Source organism: Dryobates pubescens, chromosome 34 (genome assembly GCF_014839835.1).
Source record: "Dryobates pubescens isolate bDryPub1 chromosome 34, bDryPub1.pri, whole genome shotgun sequence".
Taxonomy (NCBI): Eukaryota; Metazoa; Chordata; class Aves; order Piciformes; family Picidae; genus Dryobates; species Dryobates pubescens.
The window spans coordinates 6,622,603-6,637,589 of NC_071645.1; the positions used below are offsets into that span (position 1 = coordinate 6,622,603).

The 14,987-nt window shown below is 55.6% G+C and overlaps 1 protein-coding gene across 3 annotated transcripts in view; it reads left to right on the forward strand.

Moving 5' to 3' along the window:
• Positions 1-94: 94 nt before the first annotated feature.
• Positions 95-14,987, forward strand: part of LOC104304038 (beta-galactosidase-1-like protein 2) — a 43,825-nt gene continuing 28,932 nt past the window's right edge. For 2 of the 3 annotated variants that reach the window (XM_054176161.1, XM_054176163.1), the window contains exons 1-7: positions 95-189; positions 5,125-5,184; positions 7,295-7,492; positions 8,260-8,328; positions 9,072-9,167; positions 10,685-10,793; positions 11,636-11,728. In XM_054176161.1, the coding sequence (XP_054032136.1) occupies positions 107-189; positions 5,125-5,184; positions 7,295-7,492; positions 8,260-8,328; positions 9,072-9,167; positions 10,685-10,793; positions 11,636-11,728 (708 nt within the window). In that variant the 5' untranslated portion in view covers positions 95-106. The remainder of the gene's footprint in view (positions 190-5,124; positions 5,185-7,294; positions 7,493-8,259; positions 8,329-9,071; positions 9,168-10,684; positions 10,794-11,635; positions 11,729-14,987) is intronic. The other variant, XM_054176162.1, reaches the window with a different exon arrangement.

Genomic DNA, 14,987 nt, shown 5'->3' on the forward strand with positions numbered 1-14,987 from the left:
GGCGGGCGGAGCGGCCCAAGGCGCGGGCGGGGCGGGGGGGGCGCGGCGGCGATACCGGCGGGCAGGGGCCGGGGCCGGGGCCGCGGGACCGTGGCCGGTGGCCGCCATGTGGCCGTGCGGCGGGTGGCGGCAGCGCCGCCTCGGGGGCTTCGCGTTGCTCATCTTCATGCTGTGGCTGCTGCTGCGCAGGTGAGAGCCGTGCCGGCCCCGCCGCTCCTCCGGGGGTCGTACCCCGGTAGGGATGGCGGCGGGGGGGATGGGGAGCACACAGGTGGCGCGGCGGCATGCGGATCCCCGCAGGGGCAGGGACAGGGAGGGCAGCGGGTCCGCACGCTTCCCAGCGCAGGCCTGCCGCCGCGACCGGAGCTCGAAGGGGGTTCGGAGGCTCCTTTGACGGGGGGTGCGATGGTTACCGCTGGGCTTCCCCCGCGCCGCGGCAGGATTAGTGCGCGGCGAGCCGGGCTCGCTGCGATCCAAGCTGCTTCCCAGGGAATTCCAAGCTCCTTCCCGTCTGGGAACGCACGGGGAGAGCGAGCGCTCCGCAGCTGTCAGCGCCGGGAGCGGCGGGGCGAGCGGAGCTGCCCCCGGCAGGGTCATCCGCAAGCCCTTAATTGGTGTCAGTCAATTCCGAGCCTCAAATCAGTTCAATCAGCGTCAGCCGCAGTCAGCTTCCAGCCTGAAATCAGTTCAATCACCGCCAGCCGCGCAACTTCTCCGTCACGAGAAGCCCTGGCTGGGGGAAGAGCCACTGCCTGCGCTGTCACTCAGCCCATACCTGGGGCTAAGGCCACCCCAGACGACCTCGGTTCTGTCACCGTGGCTCTGGTGAGTGATGGACGGTCACGAATCAATCACTCCCTCACGTCTAACTCACCTCTGAAGCTGCCACTGCTGTCCCCAGCATGCTCACACCACAGCCTTGTTTCCCTCTTGCTCCAGACTGCTCCGGGTCCAGCTCTCTCTGCTCTGTGTTCCCCCCAGGGAAGATGTGGTGATTCAGAACTGCTCAGATCTGTTCAGAACTTGAGTGTTTTCTTGTAGATCTCCTACAGGACAGGTGCTCCAGCCTTCTATCAGCTCCAGAGGAGGCTGGAACACCTTCCCTGTGGGGACAGGCTGGGAGTGTTGGAGCTGTTCAGCCTGGAGAAGGCTTTGGGGAGACCTTAGAGCAGCACTTTGATATCTGAAGGGGACCTACAAGAAGGCTGGGAAGGGGCTGTTTAGAAGGGCCTGTGGGGATAGGAAAAGGGGCAGTGGTTTGAAACTAGACCAAGGTAGATTTAGGTTGGATGTTGGGAAGAAGTTCCTCACAGTGAGGTGGAAGAGGTTGCCCAGAGAGGTGGCAAAAGCTCCATCCCTGGAGACATTCAAGGTCAAACTTGATGTGGCCCTGAACAAGCTGATCTCATTGGAGATATCCCTGCTGACCACAGATGACCCTCGAGGCTCCCTTCCAACCTGATGCATTCTGTGCTTCTGAATTCACAGTAGGACATTACCGGATTCTCAGAGCTCTGGAGAAGCCTTGACAAATCCTTGCAGGACTGGAGGCCGAGTTCTTTTTCAGCTGGTGTTGGGTTTGTGCCACGTCTGTGCTCGGAGGATTATTGCAGAGCGATACCTGGTGACGTGTAGGAGCCCAGCTCCGGTGCCAGTGCATGTAGAACACGCTGGGTCCCTTCCTACCCTGGGTTTTTCTCCATGGCCCAGGTCAACTGAGAGTGAACTGTGCAGCAATCGTTGTCCCAGCCACCTCAAATGTGCTCCCAGGGCTTGCCTGACTGGCACAGGACCCCATTGCTGCGGGGCAACGAGTTGTGAGCGAAGGCAACTCAAAGCTTTCACTTTCCCCTGGCCAGGGGAAGCTCAGAATAACCAGCAAAGCCCTCTGGGGGAGGTCTAAGTAGGGTTTAGGGATTAACTGCAAAGTCTTACGTCCTCTGAAGCATGTCCTTTAGTGCTGGCAAAGCAAGCTCATGTCCTCCATGCTTTTTGCTCTGGTTTGTCTTGCTTTGTCTTTTCCATTTGGTTCTTCACCCAACTGGTTTTGGTCCACCACAGACCGATACCAAAGTAAATCTCTTGTCTCATGCAGAGAGGACTTGGTGTAGGATTGTGTCTGGTACATCTGCTAACTGGCACAGTCTTCCACTTGCAGTGTCTTGCACTTCAAATTACCTCTTAAAAAGGCAGACCTGTGTATTAAGAACTAACTTGTCCAACCCAAAAGCTTCTCCTCCAGGGGAACATCATCCTGGCCTGAGATGGTGGAGTCACCATCCCTGGAGGTGTTCAAAAAAGGACTGGATATGGCACTTGAAGCCATGGTTTAGTTAGTCAGGAGGTGTTGGGTGACATGTTGGACTTGATCTTTGAGAACACATCTAAGTGCTGGCTTCTACACATTGGCCACAACAACCCCAGGCAGTGCTACAGGCTGGGGGCAGAGTGGCTGGAAAGCAGCCAGGCAGAAAGGGACCTGGGGGTGCTGGTGGACAGCAGCTGAACATGAGCCAGCAGTGTGCCCAGGGGGCCATGAAGGCCAAGGGCATCCTGGCCTGGATCAAGAACAGTGTGGCCAGCAGGAGCAGGGAATTCATTCTGCCCTGTACGCAGCACTGGTTAGGTCACACCTTGAGTCCTCTGTCCAGTTCTGGGCTCCTCTATGTAGGAAAGATGTTGAGATGCTGGAAGGTGTCCAGAGAAGGGCAACAAAGCTGGGGAGGGGTCTGGAGCACAGCCCTGGGAGGAGAGGCTGAGGGAGCTGGGGTTGCTTAGCCTGGAGAGGAGGAGGCTCAGGGGAGACCTTCTTGCTCTCTCCAGCTCCCTGCAGGGAGGTTGTAGCCAGGTGGGGGTTGGTCTCTTCTCCCAGGCAAGCAGCAGCTGAACAGGTTCAGGCTGGATGTTAGGAAGAAGTTCTTCATAGAAAGAGAGATTGGCCATTGGAATGTGCTGCCCAGGGAGGTGGTGGATAATAAGTTGGACTCAAAGGTCTCTTCCAACCTGCTTGATTCTATTCTATTCTGTCTTTTCCAACCTGGCTGACTCTATGCTTCTGTGTGTAGCTAGGGCACTCTGGGACATGATCTATTTGGCATGGTAGTGTTGGGTTAATGGTTGGACTTGATGATCTCAAAGGTCATTTCCAACCTTAATGCTTCTATAACTTTATAATCTAATCCTGTTTGGGGGAGGTAGACAAAAAGAAGACAAAAACTTCCCCCAAAGCAGGGGGGAGATGGCTACAGAGAGAGGCAAGCAGACCAGTAACCTCTAGCAACAGCAAAAAGAAGCTTCACAGCAGCCTGTGCTGCTGTTACAGAAGTGAGGAAGATAATCTGCTGGGAGCTGTGTGTTGCTCTCAAGAGGAAGCCCAGAGCCCAGGTGGACTTTGAGCTGTGGAAATCTGGCTGAGGGTAGCAGGATGAAGCTCTGCTGAATCATGGAAGAGGTTTGTGGGTTTGTTTCAGGAGTCACTTGAACACATCCCAGTGAGAGAGGTGGAATTCAGGCTATCCAGGATAGTCAGGAGGAAATAATGGGAGCCTGAGAGCCTCCTACCAGTTGTCCTAGGTGAGAAACCACTGGAACTGGAGAGTTTTTAAGGTGGGAAATTTGCCAAGCAAGTTTTGTGCAGGATTAAGAAGATGAGTTTAAGTGATCCATTTATTTTATCTCCCCTATGAAGAGAGGCTGAGAGCCCTGGGGCTGTGTAGGCTAGAGAAGAGAAGGCTGAGAGAGGGGATCTGATCAATGTCTATCAATATCTAAGGGGTGGGGGGCAAGTGGAGGGGGCCAAGCTCTTTCTGGTGGTGCACAATAATAAGACAAGGAACAACAGGTACAAGCTGAAGCATAGAAGGTTTCACCTCAACTTCTTCACAGTGAGGGTCCCAGAGGCCTGGAGCAGGCTGCCCAGAGAGGTTGTGGAGCCTCCTTCTCTGGAGGCTTTCCAGACCCATCTGGATGCATTCCTGTGCAGACTCCCCTGGGTGATGCTGCTCTGGCAAGGGGTTTGGACTGGATGAGCTCTGGAGGTCTGGCTCTCTGCACTTCCCGAGCACAGCCTGCATTCAGGCACCACTGGCAGTTAGCACCGTGCAGGGGTAATGTGGGGCTTTACCTGGCTTGGGAAGAGCTTGGAAGCTTAGGATTTCCCCACCTTGAGCTTTAAATGGAAGCTTTGTGTCTGCAGCCCCCTTAGAGCTGTCTGTCTCGAGCTGGCCGACAGAAGTGGATGGGGCTGCTGGTTTGGGATGTGATGTGCAAACAATGCAGTCTGTGCAAGATGTGGTTCTGGGATAGCTGAGGGGCAGGTACCCATAGGGTAGCTGAGGGGCAAGTACCCATAGGATATGCTGGATGGGGATGGACCTTCCCTGCTGCTAACATTGATAGCAGCTCCTTGGCAGCAATGCTGCCATTCCCTAGCTCATCTCATCATTCTCTGGCTGTGCTCACCTTCTTCTGCAGAACAAATCCCGTTCCTGCTCAGGCAGCTACCTCTTAAATGGTGATCAGAGGTCTGGAGAACCTCCCTGATGGGGACAGGCTGAGGCTGTTCAGCCTGGAGAAGAGAAGGCTCCAGGGAGACCTTGGAGCAGCCTTTCCAGTACCTGAAGGGGGCTACAGGAGAGCTGGGGAGAGACAAGGACAAGGGGCAGTGGCTTTGAGCTGGGAGAGGGGAGATTGAGACTGAAGAGGAGGAAGAAACTCTTGTCAGAGGGTGGAGAGGCACTAGAACAGGTTGCCCAAGGAGGTTATGGATGTCTCCTCCCTGGAGGTGTTCAAGGCCAAGCTGGATGAGGCCTTGGGCAACCTGTGCTGGTTGGAGGTGTCCCAGGTGTCCCTGGAGGTTCGGAGCTGGATGATCTTTGAGGTCCCTTCCAACCCAACCCATTCTATGGCTCTGAAGTATGGCAGTTAGGTATTTTTTTGCTTATTTCTCCTACTCAGAGCTGTGCCACCTCGATGAGAGCTCTGCTGTTCCTGCACCACCTTCTGAGCAGGGTGTGTTGCCATCTCCTCGCCCGGCACCGCTTTCCCCCAGCGGTTTGGCCATAAATGCACGTGAAGCTTGTTGACTGAAGGCAGAGACTCTCTAATCCAGGCTTCCTCTTCCAGGTATTACCCATGCCAGCTGCCTGTTCTCTCAGAGCCCTGTGAGAGTGCTGTGCTACACAGGTATGTCTGTGCTTGTCAGCCAGCCTGTGCAGTGTCCTGCAGCTCTTAGATGTAGTCCCTTTGTAGTCCCCTTGCCTGGTGTCGGAGGGCAGGTAGTTGCTGCAGGCTCCTGCTGAGCAATCCCTGTAAGCCCTGAGTTCTGAGAAGCCTTCACCCTTTGCTAATTCCTGCTGTAGTCTAGAAAACAGCCAGAGGCTGAGGTATTGCTCCCCTCTCTCCTAATGTAGAATGAAAGGCACCAAGGCTGGTGAGAGGCCTTGAGCACAGCCCTATGAGGGGAGGCTGAAGGAGCTGGCATTGTTTAGCCTGGAGAGGAGGAGGCTCAGGGGAGACCTTCTTGCTCTCTGCAACTACCTGAAGGGTGGTTGTATCCAGGAAGGGGTTGGTCTCTTCTCTCTAGCAACCAGCACCAGAACAAGAGGACACAGACTCCAGCTGTGCCAGGGGAGGTTTAGGCTGGGGGTGAGGAGAAAGTTCTTCACCGAGCGAGTCGTTCGCCGTCGGAATGTGCTGCCCAGGGAGGTGGTGGAGTCACCGTCCCTGAGGGGATTGGATGTGGCACTTGGTGCCATGGTCTAGTCATGAGGTCTGTGGTGACAGGTTGGACTTGGTGATCTTTGAGGTCTCTTCCAACCTTGGTGATACTGTGAAAGCTTTTGCTTTCCTGAGATGGGAATTCACCGCTGGCGTGTGGCTGTGCAACCCTCCCAGAGCAACAAGCTGCTGTCGTCTGACTCTTTTGTCTATTCAGAGCTGTGGAGCTGTGACTGCTTTGGGTCTGGGCTAGCTGCTAACAGGACTTCTTGGTTCAGGCAGAACGAGCTGGGCAGCCATGTCAGGCAGTAGGAGGTAGTTTCTTGCATGCAGGAACCGACCCAGAGGGAGCTGGGATAGCAGGAGTGCTCCAGCTGGTAAGTGCTGTGGAACCTGGTTTTGCCTTGCTCCAGCTCCCTGGGCAGACACCATGCCCAGAGTGATGTGGGCAGAGGTAAGTTCGTGGTGACAGCTGACTTGGTCTTCCCTGAGAGGTGGATATAATCCAGGGGCTTTCTTTAAATGAAGGAGGAGGTTCTCTCATCCCAAGGCAGTGATCCACGCAGCTGCTGCTGGAGTGAGGAGCTGGAAACCAGCCGGCCTGTGTCACCCTGCTGCACAGCAAGATGATTCTGGCATTTCACAAGTTTCTGAAAGGGCAGCAAAGGCTGGGGAGGGGTCTGGGGCACAGCCCTGGGAGGAGAGGCTGAGGGAGCTGGGGTTGCTTAGCCTGCAGAAGAGGAGGCTCAGGGGAGACCTTCTTGCTCTCTCCAACTCCCTGAAGGGAGGTTGGAGCCAGGTGGGGGTTGGGCTCTTCTCCCAGGTGCCCAGCACCAGAACAAGAGGACACAGTCTCAAGCTGTGCCAGGGGAGGTTTAGGCTGGAGGTGAGGAGAAAGTTCTTCCCAGCAAGAGGAATATGCCATTGGGATGTGCTGCCCAGGGAGGTGGTGGAGTCCCCATCACTGGAGGTGTTTAGGAAGAGCCTGGATGAGGCAGTTGGTGCCATGGTTGAGTTGATCAGATGGTGTTGGGTGAGAGGTTGGACTTGATGATCTCAGAGGTCTTTTCCAACCTGGTCTTCCCTTCCCTTCCCTTCCCTTCCCTTCCCTTCCCTTCCCTTCCCTTCCCTTCCCTTCCCTTCCCTTCCCTTCCCTTCCCTTCCCTTCCCTTCCCTTCCCTTCCCTTCCCTTCCCTTCCCTTCCCTTCCCTTCCCTTCCCTTCCCTTCCCTTCCCTTCCCTTCCCTTCCCTTCCCTTCCCTTCCCTTCCCTTCCCTTCCCTTCCCTTCCCTTCCCTTCCCTTCCCTTCCCTTCCCTTCCCTTCCCTTCCCTTCCCTTCCCTTCCCTTCCCTTCCCTTCCCTTCCCTTCCCTGCCCTGCCCTGCCCTGCCCTGCCCTGCCCTGCCCTGCCCTGCCCTGCCCTGCCCTGCCCTGCCCTGCCCTGCCCTTCCCTTCCCTGCCCTGCCCTGCCCTGCCCTGCCCTGCCCTGCCCTGCCCCATCCTATCCCCTCCTATCTTACCCTCCCTGTGAAGATGTTTCAGGGCACAGCCTAAACCTGCCTCCTCCTTCTCTCGCAGGTTCAACTGGAGCGAGCTGGTCCCGGTGCGGCTGCGGGGTCGGGCGCTGGGCCTGCAGACGGGGCGCTCGCGCTTCCTGCTGGAGGGGATGCCCTTCCGCATCTTCGGGGGCTCCGTGCACTACTTCCGAGTGCCCCGGGAGTACTGGGAGGACAGGATGCTGAAGATGAAGGCCTGTGGCTTGAACACCCTCACCACGTGAGCGTCCTCGCCCCCTGCCCGCCTCGCCGCCCCGCGCCGCCTCCCGCGGGGTCTTAGGGGCCCCAGGGGCTCGTCCAGAGCTGCACCCTAGAAGCCGGCACAGAGCACACAGAACACATCCAGATGGGCCTGGAAAGGCTCCAGAGAAGGAGGCTCCACCACCTCTCTGGGCAGCCTGCTCCAGGGCTCTGGGAGCCTCCCAGTGCATGTTGAGGTGGAACCTCCTGTGCTGGAGTTTCCATCCACTGCCCCTTGTCCTATCTCAGGGTGTAACTGAGCAGAGCCTGTCCCCTGCCCCTTGACCCCCAGCCCTCAGCTCTTGAGAGACATTGATCAGATCCCTCTCAGCCTCCTCCTCTCCAGACTGAACAGCCCCAGGGCTCTCAGCCTCTCCCCCCCAGGCAGTGCTGCAGTCCCTTCAGCAGCCTTGTAGCTCTCCCTTGGCCTCTCTCCAGCAGATCCCTGTCCCTCCTGAATTGGGGAGCCCAGAGCTGGATGCAATATTCCAAGTGAGGTCTCAGCAGGGCAGAGCAGAGGGGGAAGAGAACCTCCCTGGATCTGCTGGACACACTCCTCTTGTGCAACCCAGGGACATCTCCAACTAGATCAGGCTGCTCAGGGCCACACCAAGTCTGACCTTGAATATCTCCAGGGCTGGGGCCTCCACCACCTCCCTGGGCAACCTCTCATTCATAGCAGTTGGTGTGACTGTGCTTCAGCAGTGCAGAGCCCTCACCTCCCCTGCCCTAACTCCTGTGTTTCAGGTACGTGCCATGGAACCTCCATGAACCAGAGAGAGGGAAGTTTGACTTCAGTCGAAACCTGGATCTAGAGTATGTGGCACAGAGAGCTCTGGTATCCAAGGCTGCTGTTGAGGGGAGGGTCTGTGTGCTGGTTCTGGGTGCAGATGTCTCTTCCATCTTCTGAAGTGAAGCCCATGCCTTGGTTTGTACATTCATAGAATGGTTTGGGTTGGAAGGGACCCTAAAGATCAGCCAGTTCCAACCCCCTGCCATGGGCAGGGACACCTCCCACCAGCCCTCCCACCAGCCTCATCCAACCTGGCCTTCAACACCTCCAAGGAGGGGACATCCACAACCTCCCTGGGCAACCTGTGCCAGAGTCTCCTCACCCTCAGTGTGAAAAATTGCTTCCTCATCTCCAGTCTCAATCTCCCCTCTCCCAGCTCAAAGCCGTTGTCCCTTGTCCTGTCACTCCCAGCCCTTGTCCAAAGTCCCTCCCCAGCTCTCCTGGAGCCCTTCAGGTCCTGGAAGGCTGCTCTAAGGTCTCCCTGGAGCCTTCTTTTCTCCAGGCTAAACAGCCCCAACTCTTTCATATTGCCACAATGGAGGTGCTCCAGCCCTCACCTTGATCAGCCAGTGGAGACTCTTAATCCCTTGCCCTGCTTTCTGGAGTCCTGGAGACACAGAGGTTTGGTGCCAATCCAGTACAGCTTCTTCATCAGGCAATCCACTTCTGGTTCTGGTACCTAGATCTGATGGTGATGGGTGTATTGGGAGTGCCTGGAGCAGGGATCCTGTGGTCAGACAATAATTACACTGTCTGCAATCCCCAGGGCCTTCCTTTCACTGGCAGCTAAAAATGGACTCTGGGTGATTCTGCGTCCTGGACCTTATATCTGCTCTGAATGGGACCTTGGTGGGCTGCCCAGGTAAGTGTGTAGAGAGTTCACTCCAGGCAAGTGCTTGGGAGTGTGGCAAGAGAAGCCAAACCTCTGATCACACAGTTGAGCCCCTAATAAAGATTTAGAATAGCTGGCTCTTAGGTCATAGGAGCATGGAGTTGTTTTGGTTGGAAAAGGCCTCTAAGCAGCACCAGAGCAAGAGGACACAGTCTCAAGCTGTGCCAGGGGAAGTTCAGGCTGGAGGTGAGGAGAAAGTTCTTCCCAGAGAGAGTTGTTAGCCATTGGGATGTGCTGCCCAGGGAGGTGGTGGAGTCCCCATCCCTGGAGGTGTTCAGGAGGGGATTGGATGTGGCACTTGGTGCCATGGTTCAGTTAGTTATGAGGTGTTGGGTGACAGGTTGGATTTGATGATCTTTGAGGTCTTTTCCAACCTGTATTGATTCTATTCTATGATCATCAAGTCCACCTCCAGCTCTGGAGCCCTCAGCAGAGGGAGCACGTGGACCTGAGGGAGTGGGTCCAGAGGAGGCCACAAAGGTGATCACAGGGCTGGAGCCCCCTTCCTATAAGGACAGGCTGAGGGAGCTGGGGTTGTTCCTCCTGGAGAAGAGAAGCTCTGGGGGGGACCCAACAGTGGCCTTCCAGTCCTTGAAGAGGGCTACAAGAAGGCTGCAGAGAGACTGTTTACAGAGGCCTGCAGTGATAGGATGAGGAGCAATGGTTTGAAATGAGGGCAGAGCAGCTTTAGCTTGGATGTGAGGAGCAAGTTCTGTACCACGAGGGAGGTGGAACACTGGCACAGGCTGCCCAGGGTGGTTGTTGAGTCCCCATCCCTGGAGATATTCCAGGTGAGGCTCGACGAGGCCCTGGGGCAGCCTGATCTAGTGGAGGATGTCCCTGCTCAGGGCAGGGTGCTTGGACTTGATGACCTTTGGAGGTCCCTTCCAACCCAAGCCATTCTGTGAACATTCTGCAGGTAGAGAGGAGATGTTTTTGGAAGCCCAGCTGAGCTGTGGCACACAGGAGCTGAGTCTTTCTGGAAGCACTGTTGGTTAGTGCCTCCCTTTGCAGGGACAAGGAAGGTACAAGCTGCCCCTGCTAAAACTCTCCCAGCACTACTCTGCTGTTTAAACAAGCTGCCTCTGCCTTTGTGAACCCCAAAGCAGAGAGGTAACTCTGGTGAATGAGGAGCAGAAACTATGGGAACAATTCCTGGAATCTTCTGAATGGTGATTGGGGCTTTAGGAGGGAGCACTTGGCTGCAGAGTGCCCTTGGGGATGCAGGGAATTCCAGAGGCACCTTTAGAGTGGTAAGTTCAGCTCTTCAGATTGTACTGAATACAGAGTGGAAAAGAGGAGAACAGTTTGGCAGCTGCAGCCTGGACTCCCTTGCAGGTGTGAGTGGTAGGTAGCCCCACATGGTGTCACTCACTGCCTCAGGATGTTGTCCATACCTGCACCCAAATGTGACTTGATGCTTGGTGCTACCTCTGGCAGCCTTGAGTGGGCAGGGTGATAGATGCTGTTTGCTGATTCTCTCCTAGTTGGCTGCTGCAGGACCCAGAGATGCACCTGAGGACGACCTACAAGGGCTTCACAGAAGCTGTGGATGCCTATTTTGATCATCTGATGCCCATTGTTGCCCCTCTTCAGGCAAGTACAATCCATCACCCTCTCTGCCCACAGGTGGGGACTGTCCCCACAGATGGCTGGGAGCTAGCAGCAGGCTGAAGCAGTTACAAAGATAAAAGCTTCCCTTTGGGAACCAGTCTGGGCTGTAGCTGTCTGTGTCAGCTCTCCAGTGCTGACCCTTTGGTTATGCATAGGATGGTCCAGGCTGGAAGGTCATCCAGTCTGACCTCCCCACAGTCAGCAGGGACATCCCCAACTACATCAGGTTGCCCAGGTGTGGTGGTTGTGGTGGTCTTGTTAAGTCTTACCTTGAATATCTCCAGGGATGGAGCTTCCACCACCTCCCTGGGCAACCTGTTCCAGTGTTCCACCACCCTCATGGTAAAGAATTTCTTCCTTATCTCCAGTTTGAGTCTCCTCTCTTCCAGCTCAAAGCCATTGTCCCTCATCCTGCCACTCCCAGCCCTTGTCCAGAGTCCCTCCCCAGCTCTCCTGTGTCCCCCTTGAGGTACTGGAAGGCTGCTCTGAGGTCTCCCAGGAGCCTCCTCTTCTCCAGGCTTCTCCCAACTCCCTCAGCCTGTCCTCATAGCAGAGCTGCTTCAACCCCTTGATCATTTTCATGGCCTTCCTCTGGACCCTCTCCATCAGGTCCAGGTCCTTCCTACACTGAGGGCTCCAGACCTGTACACAGTACTCCAGGTGAGGTCTGGGCAGAGCAAAGCGGCAGAACCACACTGGGCCCTTGGGAGGATGAGAGGGTGGGAGCTTTGCCTGTGTGAGACTCCTGCATCTTCCCTGCCAGGCAGTGCCACTGGGAGGTCAGCAAAGCATGCTGACCAGCTTATGCCTTTTGTTCCCACCAGTACAAGAGAGGAGGCCCCATCATTGCAGTGCAAGTGGAGAATGAGTATGGTTCCTACGCCAGGGACCCCAACTACATGGCCTACGTCAAGAGGGTAATGTTGGCACTTGGAGCTGGGGGGGAAGTCCCTCTCCCACACCACATCTCCTGACACCATTTGCTCTCTCCTGAGGAGCTTCTGACCCTTGAAAGTGGAGGTGCATCATCCAGAGGCATTTCCCTGGGTGGTTCTTGGGGGTTAAAATGCTTTGTTTTACAGAGGCTGGAAAGGTTTTCTTTAGGGAGTTTAGGAAGAGCCTGGATGAGACACTTGGTGCCAAGGTTGAGTTGATCAGATGGTGTTGGGTGAGAGGTTGGGCTTGAAGATCTCAAAGGTCTTTTCCAACCTGGTTAATTCTGTCCTGTCCTGTTCCATCCTGTCCTGTCCTATCCTGTCCTACCCTATCCTATCCTATCCCTATGAGGAGAGGCTGAGGGAGCTGGGGTTGCTTAGCCTGCAGAAGAGGAGGCTCAGGGGAGACCTTCTTGCTCTCTCCAACTCCCTGAAGGGAGGTTGGAGCCAGCTGGGGGTTGGTCTCTTCTCCCAGGCACCCAGCAGCAGAACAAGAGGACACAGTCTCAAGCTGTGCCAGGGGAGGTTCAGGCTGGAGGTGAGGAGAAAGTTCTTCCCAGAGAGAGCTGTTAGCCATTGGGATGTGCTGCCCAGGGCGGTGGTGGAGTCCCCATCCCTGGAGGTGTTCAAGAGGGGCTTGGATGTGGCACTTGGAGCCATGGTTTAGTCATGAGGTCTGTGGTGCCAGGTTGGACTTGGTGATCTTTGAGGTCTCTTCCAACCTTGGTGATTCTGTGATTCTGTTCATCCTGCAGTGGCAGAGGTGGCCTGTGACCTTCTCATCACTGAGAAGTCTGTGTTCTTACCTCTTCCAGACAAGAGGGTGATAGGGGAATGCAGGAGGAGGAGAGGTGATCTGTGGCTCTTTCCTGCTGGTCCTGTTTTGCTTCTCTTGGATGACACTGGAGAAAGGTTTCTCTTTGTCCTTGCTGGCTGTGCTAGGAGGAAGTTTCCTGTAATCAAGCCACCAGCACGCTCCTAATCTTGCTTCATTTGCCTAGTGCCTCCCTAACCCCTGCCAGACAGAGACTGGGCTGTGCCCTGGCTCCTGCCTCTGAACTGAATTCATGAAGGAGTTGGCCAGTGCCCAAGGAGGCCAGGTTCTCCTGCTGGATCTGCCACCAGGCTGACCTGTTCCTTTGTCCCTGATAACAGCTGCAGGGCAGCCAGCTGACAAGGTCTGCAGTGTGGCTCCCAAGGTTCATGGCTTCATTTCTCCTCACTGAATGCTCTCCCTCTGGTAGCAGGTGAGAGAGGTTACCCATCCAGGGGTGTGTGAGTAGGTGCTGGAAGAATCATAGAATGGTCCAGGCTGGAAGGGACCTGCAAAGCTCCTCCAGTCTGACCCCCCTGCAGTCAGCAGGGACATCCCCAACTAGATCAGGCTGCCCAGGGCCTCCTTGAGCCTCACCTTGTGTATCACCAGGGATGGAGCCTCAACCACCTCCCTGGGCAGCCTGTTGCAGTGTTCCACCACCCTCATAGTGAAGAGCTTGTTCCTGATATCCAGTCTAAATCTGCCCTTCTCTGGCTTGAAGCCATTGCCCCTGGTTCTGTCCCTGCAGGCCTTTGCCAACAGTCTCTCTCCAGCCTTCCTGTAGCCCCCTTCAGGCACTGGCAAGCTGCTATTAGGTCTCCCTGGAGCTTCCTCTTCTCCAGGCTGAACAGCCCCAGCTCCCTCAGCCTGTCCAGAGGACAGTCCCTGCTCTTCTAATGACCATGGTGGTGCTGGGTTGGTGCTTGGACTTGATGATCTTAGAGGTCTTTTCCAACCAAAACACTTCTGTGATTCCCTGATCTTCTGAAACCCTTTGTGTACTCCAGCTTTGCCCTGAGCACCCTGAGGTTAGCTCTGGCTCAGGTTGTGCTCTGGCTCAAGCTATACAGAAGGTCTTTAACCAAATAATGGCATGGCAGGAGTCCTGATCTGCTTAGAGTGCTGCCTGCTCCTGCACTGCCTCCATCTCATGGAGTGATTTAACGTTGCTTGGAAGGTTCAATGTGAAGTGTGCAGAGGAATGAGGTCACAGAATGCACTGGGCTGGAAGGGGCCCTCAGAGGTCATCTTGTGCCAGCCCCCTGCAGTCAGCAGGGATATAGAATCATAGAATCAACAAGGTTGGAAGAGACCTCAGAGATCATCAAGTCCAAGCTGTCACCCAACACCTCCTGACTACTAGACCATGGCTCCAAGTGCCACATCCAAGCCCCTCTTAACACCTCCAGGGATGGGGACTCCACCACCTCCCTGGGCAGCACATTCCAATGGCTAACAACTCTCTCTGGGAAGAACTTTCTCCTCACCTTCAGCCTAAACCTCCCCTGGCACAGCTTGAGACTGTGTCCTCTTGTTCTGGTGCTGCTCTTGCCTGGGAGAAGAGAACACCCACCTCCTGGCTACAGCCTCCCTTCAGGGAGTTGCAGAGAGCAAGAAGGTCTCCCTTGAGCCTCCTCTCTGCAGGCTAAGCAACCCCAGCTCCCTCAGCCTCTCCTCCCAGGGCTGTGCTCCAGACCCCTCCCCAGCCTCCTTGCCCTTCTCTGGACACCTTCAAGTCTCTCAATGTCCTTCTTGAACTGAGCAGCCCAGAACAGGACACATCTCCAACTCAATCAGGTTGCTCAGGGCCCCAACAAGTCTGACCTTGGATGTCTCCAGGGATGGGGCCTCAACCACCTCTCTGGGCAACAGCTTGCAGTACTTCACCCTCAGTGGGAAGCTAAAGAACTGATTGCCCACCTGAACTGACAACGTCAAACCTGGCTGCTTCCTCCCTGTGTCCCACCAGTGGCAAGCCCCTGAGCAGGTAGCTTTCAGAGCCCTAAGTGGCTGGGGCAGAGGGAGGCTGCTGTGTCTGAGCCAAGTGTTCCCTGGGTGCTGCTTGCTGTTCCCCACCTCAGTGATGAGAGAGCTTGTGATGGTTCCCAGACCTGTCAGGACAGGTTCCCATGCCAGGCCTGTGGCTGCACTTCTGCAGTGCTGTTTTCATCACGTTCTGCTGCTGTGTGCAGCTGCCATCTGAGGAGCTGTCTTGGAGTGGTTAAGGATGAAAATGTGGGAAAGCAGGATTTGCAGGGCTCCCTTTTGGCTTGGAGTGGGATCTAATGTGAGGTGGAGCTGCTGGGCTTTGTTCTGGGTTGGGCCTCAAGCTCTGAGTGTGGCCAAGTGATGAATCCACATCTCATCTGGCTGACAATGTTGCAATCTCCCTGGAATTAATACACTCATTAAAATCCCCTCACA